This window comes from Patiria miniata, unplaced genomic scaffold (genome assembly GCF_015706575.1).
Source record: "Patiria miniata isolate m_02_andy unplaced genomic scaffold, ASM1570657v1 HiC_scaffold_3, whole genome shotgun sequence".
In the NCBI taxonomy this organism is placed as follows: domain Eukaryota; kingdom Metazoa; phylum Echinodermata; class Asteroidea; order Valvatida; family Asterinidae; genus Patiria; species Patiria miniata.
The window spans coordinates 11,980,030-11,994,271 of NW_024037069.1; the positions used below are offsets into that span (position 1 = coordinate 11,980,030).

The window sequence follows — 14,242 nt, forward strand, 5'->3', positions numbered from 1 at the left end:
CGCATCAATTCTGGAACTTCGGTCTGACCAGAGACCGATTTTTTTTTTTGGCCTTAAAAATCGTTTGTTATTAAACAGAGGGAAATACTTTCTTGTTTAGATTACAAAATAATGTGTCCGCCCATCTGTTTTATGTACAGGTACTATATTACGTAGCGCCCTACAGTGTGACCCAAAAAGTGCAATCCCAAAACATTTGCCTTAAAAAAAGGGATTGGTGGATTTTTATGTTTTGGATATCAGATTGAAGACGAGAGCATTTTCTTTCAAATACTGAAAAAAAATCATAAAAATAGCACTTGGGGTTGCTGAGAAAATGCCAATGATGTAAAAGTAGTCATTCCTGTACACAGGTACTCCAAACAGTGAAACATGTTTGTTACTGTATTAAAGCCTACTGTGCAATTATCCTTCATTTGTGCAATTTCTTTAATAATTATTTTGATAAACATGTATTTATGATGCTGAAAAGGTTTCAATAGGACTAAAAAAGGATTTTTGAGGTGGAAAATAAAAGGTATCCCATTAAGGGATTTTTCCAAAATCCCTTACTTACTGTGGTATTTTTTTTCTGTGCAGTATGACTACTTTTACATAATTGGTATTTTCTAAGCAACCTAAAGTGCTATTTTCATGATTTTTTCAGTATTTGAAAGAAAAATCTCTCAGCTTTAATCTGATACTCAAAATTTAAAAATCCACCTATCCTTGTTTTAAAGGCAAATGTTTAAGGGTTCCATTTTTGGGGTATGTGTTTTGTTTGTTTCTCATTTATGATGGTTTGTATTGGATCTTTGTTGGAAATCTGTACGAGTTTGGGTGTTTTGCCCCCCAAAACACAACTTCTGTTGTGTAGATTTTCAAAGCTATATGGCAAGAAACTGGCCTGCACTCCCACTCTAAATTTTTTTGTTATTAGATAGACAAACTGCAGCTTTGCGTAAATAAATGGTATATCCTCAATGGTATATGAAGGAGCAATACATTTTCTGCAATTATTAAAGTTGATGGAAAAAGTGTCGTGTATCGTTTCTGCTTCTGCTTGTTGTAATGAATGTTGTATACCGTACACAACGCCGTCGGACTCGGTAAAGTGCCAGCAGGATAGTAGTACTGTTCGGTTCCTGAAATTCTAACGGAATGAAATATTGTCATTTACTCATCCAAAAAAATAATAAAACCATCCCCGATCCCCAATGATAAAAAAGAAAACGGATACAGAAACGAAAACAGTACTCAGTAGTAAGTAGCAGACATGGAATTTCCAATCTCTTTTTTGAAAATGTGGTGGCTCTGAAAAGAGCCGATTGGTTTGATTGTCGATCAGTACACTGTCTATTTGGAGGTGGTGTACTTGGTGACGGCCTTGGTGCCTTCGCTGACGGCGTGCTTGGCCAGCTCACCGGGCAGGAGGAGACGGACGGCGGTCTGCACCTCACGGCTGGTGATGGTGGACTTCTTGTTGTAGTGAGCCAGGCGGGAAGCCTCGGCGGCAATACGCTCGAAGATGTCATTGACGAAGCTGTTCATGATGCTCATGGCCTTGCTTGAGATGCCGGTGTCGGGGTGCACCTGCTTCATCACCTTGTAGATGTAGATGCCATAGCTCTCCTTTCTCTTGCGCTTCCTCTTCTTGTTGGTGCTTGGCGCACCCTTGGCTTTGCCGGCCTTCTTCTGACCTTTTCCGCTTGGCTTGGGAGGCATGATGAGTTTCTGAATTCTAGCAAACTGCAAGAAAATCGAATATCGTTACAAGAGTGCCTTCAGTATTTATACCTCCGTGTATGCAAATTTGGATTCTAGACTGTACCACCTGCAATGCCCGCTAAAATTTGCCGCGCACAATTACGTGTGTTGATTGGCTACGTGTTGCACACGGAACTAAAATTTCCCCAATCGCCGACCTTCGAAGAGTGTTTGCGGACGTTGAATGAATCGTTTTCTGCAACAGGTGGAGCGATCAATTACCGGGTAGTCTTGGCACAAGACGTCAGTGACGATAGTGATTTTTAGGAAGGCGCGAATTTTTCAAGGCTGGATAGCTCAGTTTGTCCATAGGCAAACCTTTTCACGAGTACGAGTATTTTGCCATACAAGTACGAGTAATTTTCCCGTACACATATTCCCTTGTACTTTTTGTACTTTTCACACATTAAAGAAAAACGAGAATTCCCTCAGTCTTATTAAACTATTTTCCAATTGGACAACTCAATTTAAATTTATGAAACCATGAAACTGGAACAAGTGGAGCCATGGAACAGTTTGATATGTGGTTTTACTTGAAGACAACTGGAGCCACGGATTTGATAGCAAATGTTTCAGGACAGGAGTGAGATAAGATGTAAAAAAATATGGTTTAATAATGCTTGGTGCTTAAACCATGGAGCTATTTTTATAGCTCCATGCTAAAACTTGCTCTCTAATAGTTTATGATTTCAATGAGACCTAACAATTCATTAAATCATTGTTAATTTATCTTGTAGGATAGGAGTTAATCACTGTAGGCATATTACACTGTATTTTTAGGAGACGTATCCTAATGGTTGGGGTCACAAAGAGAGACAGAATAAGGAACGAAGATCTTAGAAGAAAGACAGGGGTACAAGACATAATAGTTGAGATCAAAAAGAAAAAGTGGAGTTGGGCAGGACATGTCATGAGAAGAGACAACCACAGATGGACCCTGAAAGTAACGGATTGGACGCCATTATCATTGAAGAGGCGAAGAGGAAGACAGCCTAAGAGATGGCGAGATGAAATCTCTGATTTCATAGGGAAGAAATGGAAACAACTGGCAAGGGATCGAAAAGCATGGAAAGTTAGTGGAGAGGCCTTCATCCAGCAGTGGATTGAATTAGGCTAATGATGAATGAATGATGAATCCAAGTACTTTTCCATGAGTACGAGTACACTGGGGAATTTTTGTTTGCGATTATGAGTACGAATATACGAGTACGGAAAAAAACTACTCGAGTATGATTACGAGTACTACAACACTGATTGGTAAGAGCACCGGAAATCCAGAGGTTTTTTGCAGTCAATTTCCCTGTGTTCCCATTTGAAAAAAAAAACTGACGATGAATTTAGGTATTGTTAATTGTAGATAGAGCGCTGTTTGAGGGCGTACTGCACGAGCCACTATCGATCACTAGCGTCTGAAGCCAAGACTATGTACATTTTTTTGTTGTACGGGGCAGTGTTATGATTGGTTGAATGGAATCCATCAGAAACGTATAAATACTCGTACTGAAGGCGCAAAATTCAATTTTCTTTGAAAGAATCATCGAAGAACAATCATCAACATGTCTGGACGTGGAAAGGGAGGAAAGGCGCGCGCCAAGGGAAAGAGTCGATCATCCAGAGCTGGTCTGCAGTTCCCAGTGGGCCGTGTTCATCGTTTCCTGCGCAAGGGCAACTATGCCGCGCGTGTGGGAGCCGGTGCCCCGGTCTACCTGGCCGCCGTCATGGAGTACTTGGCCGCTGAGATCCTCGAGTTGGCCGGCAACGCTGCCCGCGACAACAAGAAGACAAGAATCAACCCCCGTCACTTGCAGTTGGCCATCCGCAACGACGAAGAGTTGAACAAGCTTCTCAGCGGTGTCACCATCGCCCAGGGTGGTGTACTGCCCAACATCCAGGCCGTTCTGCTGCCCAAGAAGACCGCCAAGGCTGCCAAATAGACGCTGAATCATCGGCTCAACAAAAACAACCGGCTCTTTTCAGAGCCACCACAACTTCAAAAAAGAGATTGAATTCATGTCTGTTTATCAATGCCGCATTTTTTTTCTAATAAAAAAAATAAAAGGCCTACATTACGTCCGCCTAGAATCCCCAGCTCAACAAAAAACAACCACCCCCACAACTTCAAAAAAGAGATTGAATTCATGTCCGTCTGTTTTCAGTACCGCATTTTTTTCTAATAATAAATACAATCATAGTCATGATTATTGATAGTCCCGCCTAGACACATTGTTATGATGAAGATCCGCGTGTGAAGCCCCATACCATACTTGCTCCATCATGTTCATGTACTTGTACTGATGTTAGGCCTACCAAAAGAAGTACCAGAATCTCAGGATTTTGTTTTGGAGATATTCTGAATTAGGGGCCGGGAGTCCAGTACATGTACAACTAGAGGGGGGGGGGGGGGGGGAGGTTCCCCGACACAGAGTGGTTCTGGTTGATTTGCCCCACTTTTTTAAACGATTAATTCTAGCCAGCACAACTTCAAAAAAAAAGAGGTAGAATTAACCGTCTGCAGGCCTACTGTGTAGTGTCCCTTCCTATTTAACTTAAATCAATCTTTCCCTATATATGCATTTGTTAGCATGGACATTTGCCCCCCCCCCCCCCATTAAATTAACTATGACTTCGCGCCTCTTTTTTTTTTTTTTTAAGGGGGGGGGGGGGAGCAAGTGCCCTCCTCCCCCAATAAAATGACTTTACTACACCTCTGCCAGGGGTCAAATTTCAGGCTCAATATACCCTTGAGAGCGGAAACACAATTATCCCGGTACATACAGTTATTTCGTTTTACCGTTTTGGATTTCCTCAAAAACAAAAACATTAAATTGTATGAAGTCACAAAAAAACAATAAGTTTCTTCTTCTTTTTTAAATTAAATTGTAAAAAGCGCTAAATGGTTAGCTGCTTGTCGACCATTTTTGGATTCAGGTTTGGCAATTAGGCCAAGTAAAAAAAAAAAGGTTTACAGTCCAGCCTTTTTGAATAAAAGGACGAAGGCCATTTTGGGGTTTTTTTTAAATTGCTACCCGACCCATTTTCCAAAACTACCAGCCGCGCTATTATTCGAAGTTGGCTGCCAGCTTTTTTTTTAAATGGCTGCCACTTGGACTCAGGAAATGACATATTAGCTTTATATGGGCTAGATGGCAAAGAGGCAAAAATGATGTCACTGTTTAAAATTTATAATTTTTTTTCAGGTTTTTTTTTTCAATTTAAAAAAAAAGGAGGTGGCCTCCAAAGGGAAGCGGGCGGGGACGCTAAAAAAATTTTTATTTGGCCTTAAGCAATGCACCTTGAAATGTTGATGTGTCTTTGGGATCAACTCACCACCTGGGAAATTGACCTCCTTACATTTATGCCATTCTCACGACAGAACTTGTGAACATTGGCCGAACTCGAATTTCCTTCAACATATCTGCAACTTCTTCATATGTCTAACCATCCCGTAGGCCCCTATCCATTGTGAAATGTCCTCCTTGAAATTTCCGGCGCCATTTTTGCTTGCAACTCTTTAAGCCCCACCAACTGAATCGCATGAGATGGTGGTCAGTGGTCAGTATCACGCCAGGTATCACACAGGACATGTACGTTATTGACGAGAACGAGACATGTATAGAATGCAGTATGGCTGTTCCTGGACAGTGTAGTGACTTGTCTGCAAGTCTACATGGACAGGCTTCGCGCGCAGTGCATGTGCTCGAACATGGAGTGACTGTCGTGCGTGTTGGCCAGTTAACGATGTTAAACAAGTTTAAGCCAAATTATCTCTTTTTATTCTTTGGAAATCCATTGGAATATCAATTTTTTTTCCTGATAAATACGCCCGAATTTTGGGCCCACTCAAACAAAAATTATTGTAAAAAAATAGTGATCGACTGTTATTTGCAAATGAGTATGGTACGGTTGATGGCAAAGCCAAATTAAATCGCGTGATGCTGCCTCTTTATCGTGATTGCCGAGGCTGTTCAAAATAGTAAACCTGGTTTGTATTAACAAGGCAAAGTCCTCGGAAGTTCCCCCATAGAGAAGTAAGCCAAAAATACGTTAGAGAAGACTTTTTTTAAAGTCACAAATCATCGTTTTACTCAGGTTTCAGGTTTCATAAACGTGTCTGCTTTATAGATGAACAGCAATAAACCACTCAAATGTCATCTTCTCATCTTCCCATCTTCCCTTTTTCAATCCGAATGAGATTTGGCTACACAATCTCACAGGGTGCCATGTGGCCTTCAAAAAGGCCTTTGTTGAGGAATAAATGCCAGGGTCACAGCTCTTTAGTGCTAGAGAACGTCTGTGTTCCTTTTCCGTGTTGCCTCGCCTTTTCGAACGAGACCAATGACTTCTTCGATGTCACAGATTGCACTGAACATGCCCTCAGTGTGTTCACTCTGAAGCGCAAAGTTTCGCAACTTGTCCAGGTATCGCGTGGCCTTTGCAATAGAGACAGCCGGGCAGGGGGGTACTGGGGGTTCATCGTCATCCTCAACATCATTAGCTTCTGCCAATACAGCATCTAAGATGGCGTCGTCATTGAGCTCCATGGTACATCGCACGTTTGCATCAACTGCGGCGTAAGATTTGAGTGTTACTTTCCTCGGAATATCCATCCCGGCATCTCTAAGTTGATCAAAGAGGTCCTTGTCTTGAGTGGCGGAGTTGATGTCAGCGTCAGGCTCAGCTGTTTCGGTGTTCTGGGCAGTGGCTTTCTTGTTATGAAAGCCAGCAAGTTTAAAGCCGTGAGAGATGGTACTTTCCTTTACCATTTTCCAGGCTTTTTGGAGGAGAAACATAGCATCCAACACGGTGGGGTTGTACTCCTCCTTTTTGTCCACTGCTGCAAGGAATGATGTGATGAGTTGGCGGCGGTAGTGTGTTTTCAGGTTTTGAATGACACCCTGTTTCATGGGCTGGAGTTTGGCTGTCGTGATAGTGGGACGGAAGACCAGATTGATACTCTTGAAATCAGTGATGCGGGGATGTGCAGGACAGATGTCGACAATTATGGCGATCTTTCGGTTTTTCTTTTGGTATAGTTTGTCGATATTATGAGCCCATGCTTCGAAGATGTCAGGCGTCATCCATGCTGTTTTGTTTGCCTCATACTGCATTGGTAGCGACTTCACGTTAGCCAAACACTGTGGCTTCTTTGACTTGCCAATGACAAGCAGGGGCAGTTTCTCGCTTCCGTCCATGTTGGCACACACCATGGCAGTCAAGCGTTCTTCACTTCCCTCACCGCCATTGCAGGTCTTCCCCTTGCATGTGAGCGAGCGGTCAGGAAGGCGGCGGTACAAAATGCCCGTCTCATCCGCATTAAATATGTCCCATGGTTCGTACCCTTCCAGGACTTGATTTAAGCCGGTTTCCGACCGATCTGTCACCATTTCTCTTACTTGGGCGGCAATGGCAAGAAAGGTGATGCTGTGTTGTATCTTGAAACAATCCCACCATCCATCATTGCATGGGTAGTCGGGACGGCCCATCTTCTTGGACAGGGCTCTTGCCTTTTCCTGAACGAGCGGCCCTGACAAGGGAATATTCATGGCACTTGCAGCCTTACACCACATCAGGACAGCCTGTTCGACCTCAGCAATCGTCGCCTTCCTCGTTCGTTTTCTTTCCTCCCAAGCGTCACATTGGTGTTGGAACTGCTCCATCAACGTTCCCTTCTTTTCCAAGATAAAAGCCAGTCTTTTTGGCGTAATTCCCCATTTCCTAGCAATATCTACCTTCCTTTTCAAAACTCTGCCAGTTCGCCTGTTCTCAAATTCTTGGATAATTTTGACCTTAGCAGCAATTGACAAGGCCTTCCTGCCGGTTGTTTCCTTCGTTTTGGTTGTTTCCTTCGCTTTGGTTGTTTCCTCTGTTGTTTTTGGTTTGGCAACTGAAGTTTCACCCCTGAAAAATATCAAAATGAAATGACGTCTTGTTTCAAAGTTTCACGCACCAAATTCTGGGTCTGATCGGAAGACAGGTGTGCAAGCTGCAACTGGGCCAGCAGTAACTAGTCAGACTGACTCACAGCCAGGCACGAGCCATCAAATTTCCAGTGGGGTGCCACGTGGCCATTGCAAAGAACCAGCGATTGCTTGTGATTGGACTGCCAGTGTACAGGCAACAGTCGGGCCAGCAGAAACTATCAGGCCAACTCTACAGCCATATTTTTTGCTGTTAGTGCCTGGTTATTGTGACTAGTCCGACAGCGCTAGCAGCGTGCACGCCATATCCTAAGTTAAAAAAACAAACTGCATCGGTCAGTAACAACTCTTGAAAAAACAAAAGATCATGGTTCGGGCATTTCCAGTTACAGGGGTATTTATATACATAATATCCTATTCTCTTGATAGGAATGAAGTATAACTTCATGATAAACAAACACTCAAGTTATCCAACTTTTAGTTATCGGGAGTTTGCCGTATTGCTCGACAGATTTAGTATGAAGAATGTGCCCATGTATTTCAGCACAGTGACAGACTAAGGGATTCAGGAGGGTTCCCAGCCAATAAAGCCTGAGGAGCTAGGTGAGGGTTAGTTTCACATTGTTGTAATCATGCCCATCACAAGTCTGGTAAAAAGTAAATCACAACTCCTTTCACAAGTCCAGTCACAAGTAACAGACGACAGAGCAATCCTTTGTCACAGTTCATAATTTGAATAGCATGGCACTTGACTGGAGGACTTGTGATGGGTTTTTTATTTTTGGTGTGGATTTGTGATCGATAAGACTGCAACACTTGTGGTTTCATGCAAGAATGGATTAACCCTAACCACCCCAACTTCATCAAAATCCATCCCCCCCCCCCCCCTCCCATTGTGGGGGACTTGGTCCCAGAAGGCCTGGTGACTAAATATTGATGGAGAATGATGAACTTGGGTCTTATGTCCTGAAGCAGTGCTAGGGGTATCCGATTGATTTTGCCTAGCTTCCTGTACTGCTCATGTGATAAACGCCACGTGTAGCAAGTCCATGCATGTCAACCAGTGCGTCAGTGGTGGATTTCATTATGTCATGTACAGTTTTGTATTAGATGCACAGTGATTGATGGATTTTGATGGAATTGGTCCAGTTCCTAGTAAAAGACGCTAGAGAGTTAGGGTTTAAAACCAAAAGCAAGAGACCAGCCTTACTTGGAAGCCCCCGTGCGTGATCGCAGAAAATGCTTGGATTTGGGTTTATCGTTGGTGGGCTTCTGCTGGGATTGCTTGCACTTGCGTTCCTCTTTGCTCGGCTGGTTCTCTGGTTCTTTCTAAAGGACAGGGCGAGGAGAAGTAACAAAAGTGTGAAATCGAGACAAATTAAATAGTGTCTCGCCCTTTAATAACCAATGTAAATTCATTGTGTAAATCCTACACATGACACAAGTTCTGCTGTTTCAGGAAATTTAACTGTTGGTGAACTTATGACTTTTGATCTGCAAATGACTTTGCTTCCTCATTATATAATTGGAATTGGTTTTAAAAAGAAAACCTAGTCTGTCCCAACCATAGAGCTATATGTTGTTCTTGCGCATCGCATTTAGAGTACACTTTAAAAATTAAATCCATCAAATTTCATTATGTTCTACAAACACGCATATGAATTCAAAATGTCTGTGCGCAGGACGGCTTCAAAGTGTCTGTGCACTTAAGAATGAGGAGTTAGCGCTGAAGTAATTTAATATAGCTCTATGGTCTCAACCCAAAATATGGCTCACCGGGCCACCGTTAACCCCTTCAGGACGCCATTCACTGAGGGCACATGCGTGTAGTACACTAACACTGTGTATATGGAAAGCCCAGTGTGATCAGCCAAGCATAACCATGAACAATGAGCGCACATACACCGAACAAAAGCCAGTCAAAAAAGCCCATCTATTTAACCACGAACAATAAGAAGTGTCACTCAATACATTTCAATTTTCATGACTGAAGAAGGTTCACTGAACTTTCCCTCTCCTAGAAAATACACCATTCAATGCAAATCTTGCAGCAACTGCAGGTGCACGATGGATGAAATGTGTACGTTCGGGAATGCGGTTCTAGCCGTCACCCGGTACACAGCCTGTGATCAAGCTGCGGCTATAGACCTTAATCATGCTGCCACTATTTCAGTCATGTTCCCTGTACCCAATAACAGTTCTGAATGTTTTTTGTGCAAAAAAAGGAACCAGACTATTATTCCTTTTTGCCTCGCCTTGGTTATGTTGATTTGAATGGGATAATATCTATATGGCCGCAACATGATAATGGTCTACTGCTGTCAGCCGGCCAGGAGGCGACATTTCTTTCCCAAACGAGATCGAACAATATCAAAAGAGGGCGCTCTTACTGCGTTATGCATATTCATGATGTCCAGGGCTTTAGAGAATAAGTTATAACACAAGGAATAATAGTATTTAAATCACCGTCGATTAACAGCTGATTCGTGGACTGGTTGGAAGTAGTCCTGACTTCTAATCAGGTGATCCGAGTTCGAATCCCAGTGAGCGTTTTGCACTTCTTCTCATTTTACCTTTTAAATAACTAAAGTTAGGAAGGAACATTTCTCACAAGACGTAAAACCTATCTTGGGATTGTGTTGTGGAGAACAAGGCATTAGATATGCATGTGATGGACCAATCAGAAGATGGGAAATGGATGCCGTTTTGGAAAAAAAGATTCGCGCCCAGGAGGGGTTAATAGCTGGTTTTGTTTGTATGGAATGACTTAGAAAACTTACATTTCTTTTGATGAGATGTAAGTCCATTGGGGCTACTCCCCTGCAAAATGCCGGCACCCATTCATGTTTCTGGGTCAAGAGAGGCCAGTGGGGATGAAGTGGCTTGCTCAAGGACACAACATACAGTCCAAAGCTAGATTTGAACCCCTCGACCCTCTGATCATGAGTCAGACACCTTAACCACTAGGCCACACCCCCCATCCATCTCAAGTGAACAGACCAAACATCAGCTTGAGACGGACTGTGAATTGAATGCCATTTTTCCATGCCAGACTCACCTGTTTCTCAATGCTCTCTGATTGTCTCTCCATGTCCTCTGCTCCTTTGTTCTCTTTCTCCTCTGTTTCAGGGTCTATCTCAGGTCTCTTGATGTAGAAAAAGTGATCCACTAAGCTGACATCAACAGCGGGAGGAGGAATCTATCAGTAAATACAAATAAAGTACATTTACTTGATCAATACAACAATCAACCACAATTTATTCTTTAAATATCCCAAACCTTACACAAACTATGGGCAAAAATGTTGAGGAAAAGCTTAACCACTTGTTGACAGGATTATTTTTTTTCCTTAGTCCGGCGCGGTGGCCATCTCAACAATGTTCAACATATTGATTGTTGGAGAATTTTGCAGGATTGAGGCAGTGGTCACCAAGGACCACATTCAAGAAATATTGAAGGATTTTGCAGGATTGAGGCTGCCTGCAATTTTTACATGGAGGCAGTTGGAGGATTTTGCAGGATTGGAGGGTTTGAACAGTCTTCTGAGGAGTTTGAGTGGTGTTATTATTAATGATTGAAATGATCCTATGTCTATAAATGCACAATTTGCACAAATATGAGTCAGAGCAGTGGACCAATAGCATTGCAGGGATGACTTACGCTGGCCAATCGGATGCATTGTTTCAACCGACACTTCTGTCTCAGTTCCTTCCGGCCACCGAACCTCTTCCTGTCCTGAAAATATAATGAACAAAAAAACATCTTAAGAAGACCGCCCTTGCCATCACAATCTCTGAAATGCACAACAATTGTCACATTTAACAAAATTGGAAAAATATTATGACATCTGATGCGACACAGCATGTTTGGATTCACAAAAAAGTTATCACTTTTCACTTAAGAAAACAGACGAAAATCTCAAACACTTCTAAACATTCAAACACTTCTGACTTATACTTGTAGACAACTATCATAGAAATCAACTCATGTCTCGACAGCATTATTAACCTGAGCACTAAGAAAGTTGGGTCAATATTTATTTTATTTATCGTTTTATTTTACCAGGGTAGCCCCATCAATTAACTTAGAACTGTTCTCCCTTGGGGCCCTGGATTATACAAAACTAGCTGCACTCACCAGACAGAAACCACACTTTCTACAGTCGTCGACAACCTTGCATGGCCCACACTGACCGCATTGCCTTGACTGCCACTGATGAAAGAAAACGGGATGACAATAAAGTTAAGGGGAACGAATACTGATGATAAGAATATTCATATATTTATTTATTTTACAATCTTAGTACAAAACTACTGCCGCTCAGCCGATACCTCAGGACCAGTAAGTTCACACTATTATCCTCCACATCTCTGGACTGCGTAATACAGAATTTGTTTAGAGCAAAATCCACAATGTTGGGTATTTCCGAATGTTGGGTATTTCCGAACGGCCAATGGTCAGTATGATTGTCCCTACACTTCAGGAGCCAAAGGGAATGCTTGATATTGCTGGAGGTTTACTATTGTAGTGAGCGTTGTAGTGGTACACTACCTTAATTCCTGAAGTGTTTAACTGGTCCGGTAGTGACAGCCGTTTGTCCTCTGACTGAGTCACTGACTGACTGAGTCAATGACTGACTGAGTGAGTCACAGATTGACAGCCTAGGTGAGTCACTGATTGGCTGAGTCAGTGATTGTCTTACTGAGTCACTGAGTCACTGATTGACTGAGTGAGTCACAGATTGACAGCCTAGGTGAGTCACTGATTGGCTGAGTCACTGATTGTCTTACTGAGTCACGGAGTCACTGATTGACTGAGTGAGTCACAGATTAACAGCCTAGGTGAGTCACTGATTGGCTGAGTCACTGATTGTCTTACTGAGTCACTGAGTCACTGATTGACTGAGTGAGTCACAGATTAACAGCCTAGGTGAGTCACTGATTGGCTGAGTCACTGATTGTCTTACTGAGTCACTGAGTCACTGATTGACTGAGCGAGTCACAGATTGACAGTCTAGGTGAGTCACTGATTGGCTGAGTCAGTGATTGGCTGACTGACCCGAGTCACTGATTAACTGATTGACATAGTCACTGACTGACTGAATGGCCGAGTCACACAGCGACTGACCGATTCTCTGAGAATCAATAATTAATATCATTAACTGAGACTTTCTGGTCCAACTTCAGTTGTTTATTAACATAAGTATGAACTTTTCAGACAACTTTTAACAACAAAAATATATACCAAAAAACTATGCTTAAAACAAGTTTCATCTCACCGCTGGGGCCTTGTAGGGTCTGATCCTCGACGCTGTCTCTGTAGCTTTGAGGGCCTCTTGTTTCGAGAAGGGGGTGTAAGTTTTCCCTTCTATCATTTTCCTCCTTGCATTTGCTTGCATCTTCAGGCGTTTTGTTGCCTGTAATTTCCACTGATTCTTTCTCTTTGTGATGTTCTGGAGCATCTCTCTCTTTTCGCTGTTCTTGAGCATCTCCACGGATGCCTCCTCTGTGTCCTCCTCGTCTTCGTCTGGCTCGTTCTCCATCTCGGCTGGGTCATTGCTCTCCTGATCTTCTGAGTACACAGTCTCAGCTTCTTGACTGGTCTGTATTAGTTCTTGGTCTGGCTCCTCCATCTCCATGTACACAGTTTCTCGATTGGTTTCTACAGGGCGAGTCAAAAAGAAAGTGACAAAATTAGAAAAAAAACACATAAAAAAATTTGGGCTATTCAACACAATAAAACAACCCAAATGAATGGAGGAGAACTTGCAAAAGAAAACACACCAAAATTGCCATTAGTATTTCAGAAAAAATAGATGACTTGTTCCACATAACTCAAAACACAAAATCTGACAGTAAAAATAATGTTTCAGTCTTGATTTAAAAATCTTTGTCTTTGAATGCTTGTGTGTAATCTGAATGGCCAAATAAAAAAAAAGCATGTTTAGTTTCCTCGCCCTTTTCCTTTTTGGCAGCCGCCTCTTTTTTTTTTTCTTTAATTGAAAAAAAAATTAAAAACCCGAAAAATTGATAAATTTTAAACAGTGACATCATACAAAGGTGATATGCCATTTCCTGAGTCCAAGTGACGGCCCTTTAAAAAAAAAAGTGGCGGCCGTGTTGAAAATTAGCCCGGCCAGTTTTTTTGGAAAATGGGTCGGGCACCCATTTTAGGAGGAAAAAAAGGGCCTCCTTCCTTTTTTTCAAAAAGGCAGGACGCTTACCATGTTTATTTTTTATTTGGCCTATTTCTCACTCAGCTCAATAGCTTCCAATGGCATTTCATGGACAGCTATTAAATGGGTTCTTTTAGTAAAAACATACATAACTTCTGATAGTATGGAACAATTTCAGTAATCCTCTTTTTTTTCAGATGAGGGGAAGAACATGCTCTTAGAACAGATACTTCATTGGAATTTTAAATTTGATTTCTTTTTTAGAAAAAAGGAATTAAAGGGGTACTAGGTCCTGAAATCCCCGAAAATTTCACGTTTTGGATTGTTTACTTATCCTATTTCAAACATATGGTTGAAAGAAAACCAACCTAATGTCTTACAGCTCCGAAAAAATACGGAAAAA

The 14,242-nt window shown here is 42.1% G+C and overlaps 3 protein-coding genes across 3 annotated transcripts; 1 reads left to right on the top strand and 2 right to left on the bottom strand.

Annotated features, from left to right (window-relative positions):
• Positions 1–1,307: 1,307 nt before the first annotated feature.
• Positions 1,308–1,934, bottom strand: LOC119738802 (histone H2B). The gene has a single exon (XM_038213763.1). It carries the CDS (start codon positions 1,702–1,704, stop codon positions 1,336–1,338), a length of 369 nt encoding a protein of 122 aa, XP_038069691.1. The 5' UTR covers positions 1,705–1,934; the 3' UTR covers positions 1,308–1,335.
• Positions 1,935–3,258: 1,324 nt separating this feature from the next.
• On the top strand, positions 3,259–3,742 carry LOC119738804 (histone H2A-like). Its single transcript, XM_038213765.1, has one exon. It carries the CDS (start codon positions 3,303–3,305, stop codon positions 3,678–3,680), a length of 378 nt encoding a protein of 125 aa, XP_038069693.1. The 5' UTR covers positions 3,259–3,302; the 3' UTR covers positions 3,681–3,742.
• Positions 3,743–5,496: 1,754 nt separating this feature from the next.
• LOC119738803 (tigger transposable element-derived protein 4-like) lies at positions 5,497–13,319 on the bottom strand. The gene is made up of 6 exons (XM_038213764.1): positions 12,943–13,319; positions 11,802–11,876; positions 11,325–11,399; positions 10,723–10,863; positions 8,875–8,993; positions 5,497–7,644 (listed from the first exon to the last, which is right to left on the bottom strand). The coding sequence occupies exons 1-6, from the start codon at positions 13,300–13,302 to the stop codon at positions 6,027–6,029; spliced, it is 2,388 nt and encodes a 795-aa protein (XP_038069692.1). The 5' UTR covers positions 13,303–13,319; the 3' UTR covers positions 5,497–6,026.
• Between the last annotated feature and the right edge of the window lie 923 nt (positions 13,320–14,242).